Here is an 18,396-nt window from a genome sequence, read left to right on the forward strand (position 1 = left end):
GCTAAGGCCTCAAGACAAGAGCATTCCTGCCATGTTTGAAGAGCAGCAAGTCCCATGGGGCTGGAGCTGAGCAAGCATTACCAAAGAAGCAGGGAGGAAACAGGTGTTAAAAGTATGAGGGTGTTTGACCTCTCTCAGGGTGTTGGCTATCGCTCTGGGTCTCCTGAAGATCCGCGGAAGGGTTTCACAGGAGGGGTCACGGGATCTAACGTTTTAACAGACTGACTCTGGCTGTTTTCTTGAGAATAGAAACAAGTTACAACAACTAATATTGGCTCCCAACAGAGTGCTTCAACTGCTCAGTCAACCAATTCTTACTGAATGGCAGGTATGTGCCAGGCCTCACGCTGGGCACTGAGTATACAACACCGAGCAAAAATCTGCTGCACCTCACCTTGTGCAGAAGGCTGTTAAAGACTCGAACCCATGCCTGGCACCATATTCTAGAGGGAAGTGACCTTGAGAGAAAAGTCAGGGGAAGTCTGATAAAGTAACCATAGGTGGAGAGATCACAAGAAGTATACAGGTTAAGCAGTGTGGACATGAAGGTGCAGCTGTGCATGGACAGGGTCTGTGTCCAAGGGGCATTCACAGTGCCATGTCTGCTGCTGCAAGAGCTAAAGACCCAGCTAAGCAGGGGCCAGAGAATAAGGAGCTTTGAAAGCCAGGCTGAGGGTTTGTCTTTATTCAAAAATCAAGATCATTTTAAACCCTTCTAAGATAGAAATCATTAATGTATTATAAAGCAGAGGAAGGGCATAAAAATATATTCAAACAAAGAATTCTGATTGAGCTGAGCCAATGAGGGTACAGCAAGGTCCATGAAGGGCACTGTTACTGCCTAGCACACAGGCTGGCAGGAGGAGGGTCAGAGTGCACGCCTTGGTAGAGGAAAGGGAGTGAGCAGAGAAGAGATGAGAGACAGGCAGGGAGAAAGCCCGGAGCCGGATAACTGCTGGATCCGGGGGCCCAGGAAAACCAGCATCAGAGGGGTTGAGGGGTGACCGGTTGTCAGTTTGGGGTGGGGAGGATTGAGTCCTGTATGTTAGTGAGTGTGGGTCACGTGGGAAATGATATCAGCATGATGACAGAGAGGGAAGCCCGGGGGTGGTTTGCACAGCGAGATGGCAGTGACAAAGGGCGGCGGACAGGGAAGTGGTCGGTCTGGCTGTAAGAGGGAGAGATGGACGGGAGCAGAAGCCGAACTTCAGCTGCTGGGGCCTTCAGGAAGAGGGGAGAGCTTTCTAAAATTTTATTTTGAAAACAAAAAGCATCTGAGAATATTAGGAAGCCGATGGGAAATCCACTGGAGACGTTGGATGCTCAGAAAGACAGAATTAATTTATCAGACAAGAGTGTAGACATCAGGAGGAAAGGGAGAAAAAAATTAGGACTACAGTGCAAGTAGACTTTTTATTTTGATTCGTTTCTTTGTTTGGTAAACTATTGGGAGAAATGTTCTAGTAAAATGAGGCTGAATGATATCTAAACCTTATATGTACTTCTATTTAGTGAAATTCCTGCCATATTGATTAGATGGGTAGCTGAAGTAATTGGGAAATGAAATCTTTATGTACAGATCCTACCGCCAAGTTTGTTAGTCTCTGAAAAACGCTATAGTTTTACTTTCTAGGAGTTTTGTAAGAATTCTTGTGATAGAGTAGAAAATCGAATCTGCTCAATGGCAGTGTGTTCTCCTCTTTGTGGTTATGTTACATGTGGTGCGGTGTTTAATTTGAGGGTAACACTTCTTTATGGCTCTGGGTTTGATTTTGATTTTTTGAATTTTAATTTACATTTCCCCCTGAAATATTTATTAAATATAGATTTTATTGGTAAGCATTAGTATATTAATTCCAAATGCACATGAATGTAGATAGAATGTTGGATATAAATTCTGCATCTTTTAAGCACTTCTTTTCATTATTTTTTCCTGTTGAATTATAGGTTTTTAGTCAGCAATTATAAACAAAGCCTCTGAGGTATAAAAGATAATGTTCATTTGACAAATATGAACTGAGCACCAGCTGTGTGCAGGTTTGTCCTCCACTGCAGGAGACAAAGAAGCAGTAGATGGCACTGGTGGGTAAATTCTGCATCACACTAGGTCCCACGTGATGCAGAAACAAGAAGAAGCAGAGCGGGGCCAAGTGGCTCTGGCATCTCCATCCATGAAGGTGGGGAAGGCAGGGTACTGTCTGTGAGTTGCATAGTCAGGATAAAAGCTGAGCAGAAGCTGGAAGGACGTGAAGGGGTGGGTGAGCAGACACCGGAATGAAGGGGCCTGTGGCAGAGGGTGTGGCTGCTGCCAACGCCCAGAGTCCCAGGCGGCTGGCTGTTGGCTCCAAAGCAAGGAGGGGATGTGGTGGAATGACATGATGGGGGTGGAGCAAAGTAGGAGGAGAACTCAGAGAGCGGAGGCAGAGGGCTCTCAGACAGGTCTGGGGAGCCATTGTAAGAGTCTGGGCTCTGCACCAAGGAGAAAGAAGAGCCCTGATAGGCTCTGAGTGAAGCATTCACTCTTAAGGCCTGTCTCTCTCTCTTCTCATGTGACCTTCACACTTGCTCAAGTCTATCGTCATGCATATTTATTATTCATTAACAAATGGCACACACAATGCAAGGTATATTTTAATATTTTTTTCAATATTAGAGTCCCAAATATATTGGTATCACTCTCTGCACTCACAGATTTCTGTTAGTTTATCTATTATGTTTCTGGTCATCGATGCCACATTTAGTAACTTACATCTTTATAAATGACAAGGCTGGCTCCCTCTTATTATTCAGTTTCAAAAGCAAGTGGTCTATTAGATGGACATTCCATATTTTCTCTTAATTGAGGCAATAAATGATTAAAATACAGTAATTCTACCAGTTGAAATTCTGGGACTCTTTGGTAAAAATGCAGCATGCTGGCCAAACTACTCCGGAAGTATTCTTTTGACTTGGCCTGTGGCACTTCAGTATGTGTTAAGTTTTCAAGCTGATAGACCCCTGGTTAGTCAGCTATGTCTTCCTAGTTTACAAATTAAATGTGTGGTCACAATAGAAGTCCTGATAATGCCGAGATAAGAGTGAGGCAATCCCAGAAGACAATGAGTTCACTTTCATTACACATTGGTCTGGGATCAACATGGGCAGAACCCAAGTCCCTCGGCCATGAGATGGTCAAGGACACCTGTGCAGCGTATTTCCCCTGGATCTTCTGCACTCAGTTCTGGTTGTGAAATACCTGAGGTCTTGGGGTTTCTTAAGTGAAAGGAAAATGATCGTTGCTACATCATCCTTGTATAGCCAGACAGCAGCCAGGATGCTTCTCATGTGGTGTCTCATCAGCAGAGCACACGGATGCAGTTACTGCAAAGCCTCTGCCCCCAGGATGGTCCCTGCCCACCATGGTAGGGGCTTTGAAAAATACCCCTATTATAACAGTAGAGAGAAAATTTCACATATTAGACATTACACATAATATAATTTTATACATTATTGCATGGAATTGGGTCACATGGGAGAACTAGAAGAAAATCGTAAAAATTATTATATCATTAAAATCCATTTTTCATTTCCGTTAATTAAAACCATTTAAAAGTCTTTCACTCCAATATTTCCTGTTCCTTCCACATTTGGCTTTAACATGAACATTGTCAGATGTTTGGGGAAGAAAAATGATCCTTTCCATTCTCTCAGTGTGGTTGTGTACACGGGGGCTGAGGCTGCCTGAACTGTCAACAGTTTCCACTGTCAGCGCAAAACACTCTCTTCCCTACTTCAGTTCCTAACAATGAGTTTATTTATTAAGCTGTGTCTCTAAGGATTAGCCTGCCTAGGACTTCTTGGTGCTTTGAGAAAAAGCATTAGGCTGATGAGCTCCCACAGCAGCTTTAAGTATAACAAAGCCAAGTGTACCCCACACAGCCCCACAGTGGACTTTTGTAAACTAAGATTTTTTTAAAATATAAGCTTTTTGTAAAAATAAGCTTCTTAAAAAATATAAAAACTCATACACTAGAAAACTTTAAGTAACTGCCACTGTTATTGAAAGACAGCAGGAATATGATAGTTGTGTCATTACTCTCCGTGAGGTCTTTTCATTGTGCCTTACCAATGGCCGGTCATGGCCAAAGGCAAAAATGACTGGTTTTCTCTACATCATGAAATACACGCCTAAGGTTTCCCACGGGTAAGCCCCATTTTGGGGTTCTGTTGCTGCCCCTCTAGTATCCTCTTCTGGAGTATCATTGAGTTGACAGAACGTTGAGACGAAGGGCAGACATTGGGACGGTGACCTTGACCGCCCCTTCCCCAGCACAGGTGACTCAAATCACACAGAGAACAGCAGGTAGAGATAAGTCCTTAGCATGCATCCTTGCCTGCTGTGTTCCTGAGCCAAACTTTCTGTGAACTGCTGGTGCATGAAGATACATAAATCCTAGTCTTTGATCTCAGACACTCACAATCAAACCACGTGCACCCCACGGTACAGGAGCCCTGTCCCAAGGGTCGTGTCTGTCCTGCGGATTACAGAGCCTAACGTGTCCCCTCACACATCTGCTTCTCCGTTTTCCACAGGGATTCTTCTAATCCGTGCTCCTCCGGCACAGCCACAGGCGGTGACTGGCAGGAACTGACAATGAGCTTTGTGTGCACTCAAAGTTCCAGGATTAGTAACGTGGAATAAGGAGATTTGTGTGGAACATAGATTTTCACAAATGGGCTGAGCTCTTATAGAGATGCTCAGGCAGTGGACAGGTGTGCTCTGTCAGGCTATGTCATCACGTCTCTCTAAACCTCTGTCTCTCAGTCACCACCATCAAGGAGTCATGTGGGATATGGTCAAAAGGAGCAAAGGACATGAAGTGTTCGGGGTATAGCACAAATTGGGCAGGAGTGAAAATCTCTGATAAAAGAAGTGCATCTATATTTTGTGGTCCTGGTGCTCATTCAGATTGTACTAGGACAAAATGACAGGCTTACACATGGCTGAAACAGAATCAACATTGAAAAGATTTATTAGACTTTGAACTGATGCCTCTCTGGTGCTTAGGGAGAAAGCCTTTGATGGTAGCTCCTCTAACGATAGAAGGGGAGTAAGAGGGGAGGGGAGAAAAGAAAAACACTCTTCTGTCAATTTCTATGGATTTAAAACTACATAGAGCTTTAGGAAGTCTCTGGGCTTGAGAAGAGGCCAAGCTTGCAGAAGGGCCACTTCTATGTGGAAATGCTGCCATTTTGCCAGTTCCCAAGTCCGCGCTGACCAGTCGCATGTACCTGCCAGGGCTTTAGGACAACCACTGAGTGGTGACCGTTTGTGACCGATTGTGACAAATACCTGTTTTATATCCACTTTGAAAGTTCCACTAGTGCTCACAGGAGAGCAGCACAGGGAGATTACCAGGAGACACTTCGTTCTGTATTCTGTATTTTGAAATAATGTCTAGCTATAAGAAATGTACTTTAAAAGTCTTATCATTTTAATGTTTCAGAATATGGCTTTAAATTTTGCCTCATACTAAACTGTTGTATATTGTAGTAACTATGCAATAGAAAATTTTAATATCTATTTTTCTTAAAAGAGATTTTTAAATTTAGAATAAATTCGTAAATCTCAGAACATGAGATTGCACTAAAAACCTACCAATATGTGTAAAGATATTGTATCTGCAGATGTCATAGTAAATTTTCATGAACTAAAAAAACTTTCTGTAATTCATGCTCTTTTTATAGAATTTGTACTTTTTATTTTCTAACTTTTCTTTCACAAATGTAATTCATAATTAGGAATTACCATGTAGGTATTTTAGTCGCTAGCTCTTCAAATGTTTTTATTTTGAAGAACCTCTTCAAATTCCTCAGTGTCATGTTGAACGCACCCCAGCTCTGTCTGAGTGACCTGCACTTGGTCACGTGTTTGGAGAGTGATCACAGGCTGCCCCGTCTCTGCCCTTTGTCACTGCTGTTGTGCAGAGAACTCGATCCATGCATTTTTATTGTCATATGTTTTCAACATCAGCCAATATTTTTTTACCAACTTAATTTTAATAATGTACTTATTTTCAAGATGTTTTAAAAATATTTATACTTTTATTACTCTAAAGTAACAATGCAATAAATTATAGATCAAGATAATATTTGTTAGTGAGTTACATTATGTGCAAAGTATTCATAAAGAATTCAGATCTTCCCCTTAAAAGCCTCCTGTATCCATTTAATTGTGAGTAAACTTGACATTGGATATACACACTAATTTTGTTTTTGAAAATGCACAGAGCATCCAGCATAGTGACATAGCAAACAGCAAAGCTTAAGTATCCTGCACGCCATGTTATTTTGGAGCGATACTTAAATGATTGTCAAAGTCATGAAAAATTATTGTGAACACCAGTAAATAATCTGTGACAAATAAATGTAAAAAAAAATGTTATCCTCTTTTTAAAAATTAATTTGCTTAAGAGGCCAGTGATCTTTACTCTTATTGTCAGTGTCATCTGCTTTTTCCTTTGGGGATTTAATAGTCCCGAAGTGCCCAGGTTCTCCTGTGGACCCTTTCTCTGTTCTTTTTGATGTACAAATGCTGTATGTCTGCATTGTGTTTGGTGTACAGTCATACTGATAATCGTCAGCAGAATGTAACTGTCAAAGCAGAACTTTGGAGACAAATACATCCAGTACTAGTCCAAGCATTGCCAGAGGTGTCGATGGATGGTAGGGTATAATGGGTATTCTGATCACAGTGTTTTCTTCTACAGAATTAAGACAGTACACAAATGCTTTTGAATTATCTTCTTAGCAAACCTGTGTAAACGCTGTTTCACTTACTCAGAAAGAAAAATAAGCTGACTTTTTGGGAGAGATATGGGACAAAAAAAAAGTATAGTAACTAATATCCATCTCCCAGGCTTCTTTGTCTTGCTCCCAAAGTATGAAATTTCCATGATTCTGACATTTGTTGGCAAGGAAGTTTTGGGGCTAATGAAGTCTTCTTGATCTATTCTAGTTGGTGGTTAGGATAAATTTTCCCATTAATTAATTTATTCAGCAAATATTAACTGAGCATCTATCATGTGTCAGATATCTTTCTAGGAATTGGGCATCCAAAAATGAACAAAACCCAGAAATGTTTGACCTTGGAGTCTTTACCTGTTGGTGAGGAGAGTCAATAAACAGAGTCAACAAGTAAGATAAATAATACATCAGATGCTGATGGGTGGCATGGAGGAAAACAAAGCAATGCTAGGGTAGAGAGCTCAAGTTAAAACTGGATGATTTTGTGACAGATAAAAATGACTGCAAACTCTTTACTGCCCCTCCCATCCAGGGAATCAAGTCAGTTTCTCACCCCCCCAAATCCGGGCTACCTGTGAGCACTTTGACTGTAGAATGTGGCAAAAATGATGCTCCACCATTTATTTCTGGGCTTAGCCTTGAAGAAGATTGGAATCATTTGCTTTCTTGTCTTTGAGGTCTCACTGTGATAACAGCCACGCACTTCAGTGAGACAGCTGAGGTTGCCACTGGGAGGGGCCACCCGAAGTGAGATACTCCCGGGCAGCCCTGTTCCAGCCATGCCAGCTGGGGCAGCACACGTGATGGGGGTGTCCACCCTTTGGGCATCGGTGGGCCACCCTGGAAGAAGAGTTGTCTTGGGCTACACATTAAATACAATTCAACACACAATCACAAACAAATCTCATCATGCATTAGGGAAATTTACGATTTTGCGTTGGGCCAAATTCGCAGCCTTCCTGGGCTGTATGCAGCCCATGGGCAGCAGGTTGGACACCCTGGCAGCACATCCCACTCTGTCCAGCATTCGTTGACTCCTGGACGCTCGTTCACCTTCCAGGTGCAACTGCTCAAAGAGTTCCAAGTGAAAATCGTCCATTTGATTCCAGGAAAGCCATGAAAATGTGAGGAACTATAGTATACTGTTGCTTTAAGCGAATAGCATTTATTTGGGGCATGGCTTCTTGTGCAACAGTGGATGGACCAACAAACAAACCAAAAACATTCTGAACAAATTTGAGAGCCGTGAGGAAACAGGCCATGCCAACATCTACATTAATTGATTCATTTATTATGGGGAAAGATGAGGGTTTTTTACCTGGATCTCTAGACAGCATCTGAACCGGCAACACGTGTTCCACAGAAACCTCACAGGTGTCTGGACTCCGAGCACGTCTGGTGCTCCACTTTCTTTCCCTCCAAGGAGGGCTCTGTTCACACACCAGACCCCACCCCCATGGCCCCCTCACCCCACGGGCTCATTTGTCACAGTCAGAAGAGTACGGTTCTAATCGCTATTGAAGCAATTAACTTTTCAGCCTTAGGGAAATATGTTTAATTAATCAAAACATTCTTGCCAAGTCCTGTTGACCAGTACAGAATATTCTGTAATTAGTGATAATTTTTTTTCCAAAAACTATCTGAACTATAAATATTACCATTACAAAAATTTTTATAGGAAACATATTTTACAAATGAACATATAATTATTCTTCTGGAACATCCACATACTTTTCAGTATCGGTGCTCAATAATTATCTGAGAAATGGCCTGTATGTAACTAAGCCTCCCTTATACAATTGTGAAGACCACACAGGTCAATACATGGGAAGTCTTGGCCTCGTCTCTGATGCATTGGAACTGGTCAGAAAATTCTGATTGATGCCATTTAGTTATAAGCTGCACACTTTGTTCAGTAACTTGTTCAAAATTCTTAGAGTAAGCCCTTTTTAATCCCTGAACTACAGGTATGTCTAGCTTATCCATTTGTTTTAAAGTGTGTAGGCCTTTGATATATCTGCACATGAGAGAGCCCACTCTCCATCTGCTGCTGCAGCCAGACAGCGCAGTCAGCGAAGCTCTCGATAAAACAGACGTTTGCAATGGAGGGGATCCTGGAATCTCTACTTTTGACAAAATTCCTGGTGATTTTGGTACCCAGACGCAACATCAGGAGGGCACAAAGAAAATCTCCAAATTGAAATCATCAGGAAAACGTAGTAGGTGCAGATAGTGAATAAGTTTAAAATATTATAAAGTTACCTACAATTTCATCATAAATTTTAAGTCTTAAATTTATAAACTTCCGTAGCTATCGAACTTAACAGACATCAGGGAAATCGAAAATTTGATGAGTTCTATAACCATTAACAAATTAGATCAGTAGTTAAAATTCTTTCTATGAAGTACTTGGCTAGTCCTGAAGTGTTTGGCTAATTCTACCAAATATTTGTGGTGCAGCTAAGCTTTTTGCAGTCAGCCCCAGGGCACGGGAAGAGGAAAGTGCTTTACAAAACTGGTGTAAACTTGACCCAAAATGAGGAAACAAAAGTAACAGGTCAGGTGCATTCATTGACGTGGCCATGCCCATTATGTCTGCGACCTCAACCTGTGTTCCTTTACTTCTGTTTCTTCTACTACCACCGCCGGCTTCTGGACTTCCCTAAACTCACTGGCACATGCCTGCCCGGGGTGTTAGTAGCATTCACTTTTCCTCTGAACCCTCTTTTCCCAGCCAGGCTCTTAGATCCCAGCCTCTTGGGGGCTCATTTACCTCCTTCATGTCTCTGTGAGATGTCCTCTCCATTATTCCTTCCCTGAAAAAAAAATGGAAACTGCAGCTGTCAGTCCAGTATTCCCTCCCCAGTTCCCTGTTTTGTTTTGTTTTTCTTCCCCGCACTTTTCACAGTCTCCTGTGCAGTCCTTCTGCACCTCATTTATGATCTGTCTCCCACCCCAGGGAATGAGAGCAGAAGTTTTGTGTTTTTGACTGGCACCTGGTAAGGGCTCAATAAGTATTTGTGGAATGAATTGACAAATGCAAAAGTATTGAACAAAATGTTAGCATGATGTATTAAAAAATACAGTATGACTCAGTTGGATTTTTCTCAAGCTTAAATTAGAAAACTTCATTGAAATGGCAAATAAAAAACAAAAACAAAATTATTTCAATTGGAAAAGAACATGTTATGGGATTCAAAGTTAAAGAGATCTTACTTTCTTTAACCAAATATTACACTTAATGGTAAAACAAGTGTTTTTTTTTAATATTAGCAGCAAGAAAAGGTGCCTTTATCACTACTCCCACTCTTTTCATTGCATTTTACAAAATGAATAGAAAGGTACCAATAATGAAAACAGATAAAGCTCAAAATGTTTACAGATGGTATGATCATCCATATAACTAACTCAAAATAATTCACAAAATAAAAATAAATCAGAAATTCAAAAAAGAATTTTGCAAAATTTGTAGATGCAAAATTAATTTTTAAAAAAGCTACCAATCAGAATCTCCATGAATTAAATTGTGGACTCAGACAAACTGTCCCCAAGGTGTACACGGTGATGTAAAAGGGCCCTGAATGGCCTGACCCACAGGAGATCAACAACCCAAGTCCCACCCGAGGCAGTGTGGTACGGCCCAGGGATAGACCCACAGACTGCCCGGCAGCACAGACAGCCCACAGACAGACCCACTGGATGCTTGGTCACAACGGGGTGATGCTGTAGGGCCGGCAGAGAAGAATCCACTCGTTGAGAAATGGTCCTAGAAAACACTTCAGTGAAGAAATGTCCATCTCTTGTCCATCTCCTTTCCAGGATTCACCATTTTGTCCATCTGTCTGCTCAGCTGTCTCCTGTGCTCTTTTCATTGGTTTAGATTCTTTACTCATTATTTATTTCAGTGCATTTGGTGGAGTGAGCAAAGGTAAAGGCTTGTGTTTACTTCACAATGTTTAAATGGAAGTAAATGAACCATATATCTCATCTTTTAAAAAAAATAGACTATCTCAAGAGTTTTGATTTCCTTTGAAATTTTTGTATTAAGTCAACCTATAACCCCACAAAATAGTGGGCAAATGCTAATGTTCCAGAGAGTAGGGAAATCTCCTAATTCCTTTAACTCAGGATTAATTCATTTGAGAAAATGAGGCTTGGCACTGGACCTGAGGAGAGCTTCTTTGTGTATCCTAGGTGGTGTCTATTTGCATGTAAATTCTGTGTTCAATATTTGAACCATCAGCTCCATTGGAGAACCAGTGGGCCCTGTTCCCATTATATGTAGTACTGAGAGTGTTTGTGGTACAAAGTAATGCTCTGTACTGTTTTTATATTTCCTCAGGAAAGGTATTTTCTCCAGCCCCAGCACTTCACTTGCTATGCTGTGGGCAATATTCATTTAGCAGACTGGTTTCTCGCCTGAGGTGCAGTAAAATCGAGGGGATGGGTAGCAGCAGAATCCACAGCCTGAGAGGATGAGTGTGGGGAGCGGATCCTGGGCCCAGGCACATGGTTGCTGTGGCAACGCTGCTGCTCTGCCAAGGCTGTTTCTCACTGTGGGTGGGAAGAAGCTCCCTCCCCTGCCAGCGAGGATGATGTGGGGTTCTGGCAGCTGGAGAGAACGCTGGGCCTATGCGCTGTTTCCCAGATGGGAGCTCCGAGAGTCTTCCATAGGCCACTGGGCATGCCAGCCCTGCAGAAGCACGGGGTGGGGAAGGCGATTAGGGTCCAGCCCGGCACAAGGGCGGAGTGTGCAAGCTGAGATGCTCAGGGCTCTCACTTTGAGTGCAAGCTTTGCAGAGGATCAGGCCTGACTGAGAGGGAATGGAGGCTTAGGGGAATGTGCATTTGTCAAATGGGGTAATATAATTCTGAGTAATTAAAATGGCAGCATTTAAATAGGAAGGAAAAGAGGTATCTCCACTGGAAGATACTTAAACTAAGACAATTTGGAGATCTAAAACTCATTTGGAAATGCCAGTTCACTCAGGGTTGTCAATTTGGACTTAGCCAGTATTGCAATTTATCTGACGTGTTTTCTAAATTTAACAGTTGGTACTCAAAGTTACGAGTCAGACCCCGCTGGTTTGACTCTCAGTCAGGGCACATGCCTGGGTTGCAGTCCCTATTCCCAGTATGGGGTGTGCGAGAGGCAACCACACTCTGATGTTTCACTCCCTCTCTTTCTCCCTCCCTTCCCCATCTCTCTAAAATAAGTAAATAAAATATTTTTTAAAAGTTACGCATCAGGACACTAATAGCACCGCCGTCCAGGGATATAAAGTCTGGGTGACCAGGGTTCACTTGCTTCCGTGGAGGCCAGCAGTGTTGGTCCATCTACCCTGCAATGGAGACAATGTGACAGGAGCAGAAGGTGACTCTGAATTAGTAATGGGGTGAGTCGGATGTCCACGGGGGCCGTTCTGGGGCTCGGCTGTGAGTTTCCCCCTTCATGTGCTCACGAGCCCTTCTCCTTCTGACTTTATCTTTCCTCTTTTCTAAGTTTTAGGTCTGGGGCCCAGCAAAGGTGATTCCTATCTAAGAATGTGACATTCGGACTCTCTTCTTTATTTTTGAACTTGTATTCTGAAGGGTTTTGACGAACGTGTTATTATGGTTTTGACACCTCTGGGCCTGAAGCAGGAATCTCCCCAACCTCTGTCAAATGCTTCAGGAACAGTAGGGGAGACAAATCACAAAGGAATAAATAGGACTTGAGATCATGGGGCTGTCTGGAGCACTTGCCAAAATTAGGAGTAACTCTGCCTTGGGTGGGTACTAATTTTATTCCTTTCTTCCTTTATTTTTAAATGAGATGTAAATTTCACAACATGGAGAGATAGAGAATAGTCTAAAGATTTTCCTTCCACCCTGGTAATCTTCCCCACAAACTGTGTTCAATGACATTCAAATGCTGCACACACTCTGGTCTCCTCCATCTGCCTGCGAAATCTCCGGCACTACCATAGGAAGTGTCAAGCTGTTCTAACCTTTTCTACTTCCCCGCTGTGTGTGCGTGCATGTGTGTGTGTGTGCCGGGGGAGGAGTGTTCAGGACATGATTTGTCTGTACAAGCAAGAGCTATGGAAGCCGGGAGGAGTTCAGCCTTCCTTTTTTGACCTCCTCTAGGGCAGAGGAGACGAGCCATAATTCTCTTGAGAAGGCCAGTTCGGTGGTCAGTATTAAAATAGCAGGCCAGCCCACCCACCCTCTGAATCTGAAGTTGCCTCACACAGGAACTCTGTGATCATTGCATGTACCATATGTTGCTGGAAACATATATGAATCCCAGATAAAGCGCACCCAGATCTTCCTGGGACTCAAGCACAATGAATAACAATGTGTTTCTCAACATCCTTGGTTATTTGTTTCTGAAGACAGAAAAAGTTAATTGTGTGGAGAGTTTCGGAGGGGCTTCAGCATTATGAAAAGAGATTGGTCAAGAATTTCCAAAAGGAGAACAGTGGGAGGCCAGTCTGGGAAGGAGTAGGGACCGGGGCAGATTGAAGTGAAACAGATCATCTTCCTCTCAGCCATCAGCCCTCTTACCTAAATTCCACCCCTCACCTGTGGCTCACACATAGCATCTCATCAGTATTTCTTATGCAAAACATACAGGTTTAAGCATTTTTAGTCAATCTCTTAGAAGAAGAAAGCTAGCAGCCACCTAGAAAATTCTGATGCTTAATTAGAATATCAACAACTGTGGTTTTCCAATTGCTCAGAATAAATAAGTCTGAAGCCGTCTGTTGAAAATTAAGGCTAAAATGACTGAACTTCCAAAGTGATTACTGTGGTCAAGGAAATTTTGAAAACCGTATCTCAGCACAATGACAGTTGATATTAAAAACTACTAAAGCTGCTTCTGATAATGGTAGATGTTTATTGAGTAGTTCCTCTGTCCTGCACTATTTTATGTATTAACTCATTTAATCTCACAAGAATCACTTGAGGGAAATTCTTACTGTCATCTTTTTACAAATGATGAAATCAAAAGAATAAACTTGCCCAAAACATGCACAGTGGTAAATCAGGGTCCCAACCTGCCCTGGTCTCTCTGTCCAGCTGGGCCAAGATCTTCCTTGTTTTTTTACCATGCAGCACAGCGAGAAATGGATTTTGCACGATGAGTCACTACGAAATGACACACGTGAAATCTGAACTGAAAGGATGCTAAAATAATTTGCCTTTCCATAGGCAAACTCAGACATTGCCCTGACTGTTCTCTTTCACTTTAAATTGTAAATTACTGGTTAAAGTTCACTCAATGGGTTCCCTGAGGAACAGATTTTGACAAACTATTTAAAAGATACAGCTACAGGGAGTTCAAAAGAGTAAATGTTGTTGAAATTAAAACTTCAGTCCATGAAGCTTGAGAGCAGTGAAGTCAAGAAGGAATGATCCTCACGCATGGAATGTGAAGATTAGTTGTTCTCAGAAGTCTGGATGGGGAGGAGGGGCTTCTGTTGGGTTGCGATAGAAGACAAAGCCATCAGCAGAAGCAGGCATTCTCTTGTCTGGAGGAAGGGTTTCTACTCAAGGAACCTGACATTTATACCCTGCAGGGCACCCTCGGCTTTGATTTACAGAGTTGACCTGATGTCACCCACAAATGCAAAATACTTACCCATAATGCTGAAGAAAATTAGATTAACAAGAAATACTAATTTCTACCTTTTTTCTTTTGATCCATGCAGGGTGCTTCGAATGCTGTATTAAATGCCTGGGAGGCATTCCCTACGCCTCTCTGATCGCCACCATCCTGCTGTACGCTGGTGTGGCCCTGTTCTGTGGCTGCGGTCATGAGGCGCTCTCCGGAACGGTCAACATTCTGCAGACCTACTTTGAGATGGCAAGAACTGCTGGAGACACGCTGGACGTCTTTACCATGTAGGCCGCCCCTGCCTTGCTTCTTGTTTTGCGAGTGTATGGGTGCGTTGCTGTGTGTTGAGTGAACAGGGGCCCAGAGTTAAGTGAGGCCATGTGATACAGGAGAAACAAAATTCTCTTAGATTTTGCCTATGCATCAAAAGGACATTGACCTTTGCCACGAGTACAGGACACATAGCAGAAGATCAGTGGCCAGCGTAATCTGGACTTAATTGTGTATGCATTTGAATACAATGTTTTCTCCAAAACTCAGTTACCATTAAGTAGAATGCTTGCCTTACCATTGCTCTTCCAATCTGAGCAGAGACTTTTCTAGCAGAATAGGACAGAAGCCAGAGAACAGAGCCTAACAGAAATATAGACTCGGCTATTTTTCTAGAAAAATCACCCCAACTCCCTGGTGCTCCACCAGGGGTATTTTATCACCTGTCCTTTCCTGTATCACAGAAATGATGTGACCATGCAAGTCAACATTGTGAAAGATTCTTACTGACTTCTGTGAAAGGGGAAGTCATAAGAAATAAGGAGCCCCTATTCATAAGCACCAGTTATGCTTAAAATGTACATTTTACTCAGAACATGTAAACTCCTGGGATCACTAAATTATGAGGAGGTTAATATTTTTTAACAAAGATAACATAAGCATAGTCTGGAAGTAAAAAAGAGTTTGCTGTTCCAGTTTCAGACCTTTACTGACTAATATAGGGAGAAAAAGTTTAGGATTCACCCTGGCCACGCAGCTCAGTTGGTCAGAGCCTCTTCCCAACACACCAAGGCTGTGGGTCCAATCACAGGTCAGGGCACAGCCAAGAAGCATCCAATGAATGTGCAAATAAGTGGAACAACAAATCAATATCTGTCTATCTGTCTGTCCATCTCTCCTCTTTCCCCTTCCACTCTCTATCTAAAATCAATACATAAAGAATTATAGAAGAATTTATTTTCCAATAAATTTGCAATTCAGATAATTTATTCAGTGATTTCTTGCCCACAGAAAGAAAATGCCTTACTTACTATGTTTTATTTTCTAATCTCAGCAGACAGAAACTCTCCATTGTGTCAGCATTTATTTCATGCTTCTTAAGACTGTGCGATTATAATGTTTTTCACCTTGCTTCATGTTGTCATTATAAATAAATTTGAACCTTCTTAATTAGTATATACTTTTTCTGGAATAAGAAGCTTTTAGAGTTACAACTCTTTGTGGTTATACATCTGGGAGGGGGACTTTGCTTTTGACTTATAACTCCATCAAAAAGGAGTTAGTCATATTTCTTATTTACCAGCAAAGTCCCTACTGACCTGGTGTAATTATAACCTCAGACCCTAATCCAAAAAACACCAGGGCAACCGGAACAACTTTCTAGGTAGAAAAACATAACTTTTTTCCAACCCCAATTTCAGAAAATATAACATACTGCTAATTTTTTAAATAGTTTGTCAGCTACAGGCAGATAGATTATCTTGAGCAAAGTATTGCTCCTAAGTTATATTTCTTATTTTATTCATTAAAGTGGTTGATTTCCATAAAAATGACAAGAGAAAAAGAGATGCACATTTTTATCAAATCACAGAATGAGAATTCCCTTCTGCAGGTGGGAGGCATGGACGCTGGACAGAGTGAGAGCAAACATTTTAGGGAAGGGAAAGTTGAAATATTTATGTTGGTACTTTAAAGTTGATATTGATTGGTCATAAAGTAAGAAATATAACAGCCCTGGCCAGTGTAGCTCAATGGATTGAGCATGGGCCTGAGAACCAAAGGGTTGCCAGTTCAATTCCCAGTCAGGGCACATGCCTGGGTTGCAGACAAGGTCCCCAGTAGGGGGCACAAGAGAGGCAACCACACATTGATGTTTCTCTCCCTCTCTTTCTCCTTCCCTTCCCCTCTCTCTGAAAGTAAATAAATAAAGTCCTTAAAAAAATAAATATAACAAAGTAAGTGGGTAAAACTGAGAACCACCTCCCACTACCCTCTGTCACACACACAGTGATTAAAAGGAGGAAAGAGTTGATTACCTACTCAGTCAAGAAGTAGATTTATTTTAAAACATATTCACTAACTCTGAAGTATCAGTTTAGAGCTCATCTGTCTCTGAGAAATGGAAATAAAGAAATAGAAAATTTTTCAAATCATGACCTAAAAAAGATAAAGAAATATACTGATATAACTTTATTTCATAAATTTGTTCTACAGAATTAGCACTGCCCATTAAATTGAATTCTGTAAGTTTACAGTAAACAGTTGATCAATTTCTATTATATTGACTGCATAGCATGAATTGATGTTTGAGAGTTTATAAATGATCTTTATCATTGGAAATATAGTTAAACTATTGAAAATGATTTGGATAATTGCAAGTTAGTTTCAGAGAACCTTAAGAAAATGATTACATGGGTATATTTTAATGTGATAAAGCTGACATTTTCCTTTTAGTTTTATTTCAGCCTACACTGGACAAAATATATTTTCACTGTGCATTATTTTAAGCTACCACAGATGTCCTTAAAATCTACAGATTCTCTATATTTAGGCTACATCCAAATTGCTAACTTTAATTTTGGAATAGACATTTTAAAGAAACACAAGCCTAATAAGCATCATGAGCTGGGCACACACATGGATCAGAAACCAGTTGTCAACCTATTTGACATCTCAACAACGCCCGATCACAGGGCTCTGCCAACGCCCTGAGGTAGTTGTCCATGGGGGAGCTCCAGAGAGAAGTCAGAGATGATGCAAAGTTAGTACTTTTACTGAGTTGTTCTCTTAGGTTGGGAGTGAAGTGCGACACCAGTGAAGCCTGTTTTGAATGGGCAGAATCCCATTTTGATAGGAATAAAAGCAAGGATTCAAATGAGCTCTCATTTCATATTTCAAATAACTAAAATTCCTACACCAGATTCTGTGAAGCAACCGAATGAATTAAGATTCTCTGTCAACAAACAGGCCAGGAAAACACAGAGGGAAGATATGTACCATAAGCTACTGGATACAATTAGTGCCAATGGTACATTCAAAGTTTATGTAAAGGTTTAGACGACGTAGAGATTACCCTGGGTGGGGCTGCCAGACAAGGATATCAGAGGAACAGATCAGAAACAGAGGAAGTAAAACAAAGAATATAAAGCAGAAGTATTGTAGGCAAAACACTTGCTTGGAAATCAGCTAAGGCAAGTTGGAAAAGAATGTGTAAGAGAATGATTGTGAGGAAAAGACTAGTTGGCCAACCTCTGTAACATATAAAGAGCCCATTTCTCTTCTCCATAGTTCTTATCCTTGATTCAATCAAACCAAGTGCTCCCACACCATTGGCTTATAAAGGAAAAGAAGGCTGTTGACTAGATAAAAGATAAAACCCATTGTCCAAGACTCCAGTCTCCCACCTGAGGTCCTTGGGATCAGAGGAGTCACTCTTCCATCTCAGCTTCTCACTCTCTGTTTCTTGTCACTATCCCTCCCTGTAAACACACTCACATATCTCAGCGTGGTCCCCGTGTCCCAGCCTGCAGGCCTCACACACTAAAATATGTCTCTTCCACTTCACTGATCATCTACTAGCTTCCAAAATTGACTTCTCATAAATAGATTTGCAAATAACCTCCATTCTCAAGCAATCTCTACTTTGGACATATAATTCCAATACCATTAGCTCTCACCAATGGAAGGTGATCTGAAATGTAGCTCCTACACTGATGTTGCCTGTTAAATCACTTTGT

General features: G+C 41.5%; 1 protein-coding gene across 2 annotated transcripts in view; it reads left to right on the forward strand.

The window, feature by feature from the left end:
* Positions 1 to 18,396, forward strand: part of GPM6A (glycoprotein M6A) — a 186,759-nt gene that overhangs the window by 150,336 nt on the left and 18,027 nt on the right. For both annotated transcript variants that reach the window (XM_037146545.2, XM_037146544.2), the window contains exon 2: positions 14,484 to 14,676. In XM_037146545.2, coding sequence (XP_037002440.1) covers positions 14,484 to 14,676 — 193 coding nt within the window. The remainder of the gene's footprint in view (positions 1 to 14,483; positions 14,677 to 18,396) is intronic.

The sequence above is a fragment of the Artibeus jamaicensis genome, unplaced genomic scaffold, assembly GCF_021234435.1.
Source record: "Artibeus jamaicensis isolate MK-2021 breed Jamaican fruit bat unplaced genomic scaffold, CSHL_Jam_final scaffold_833, whole genome shotgun sequence".
Lineage (NCBI taxonomy): Eukaryota > Metazoa > Chordata > Mammalia > Chiroptera > Phyllostomidae > Artibeus > Artibeus jamaicensis.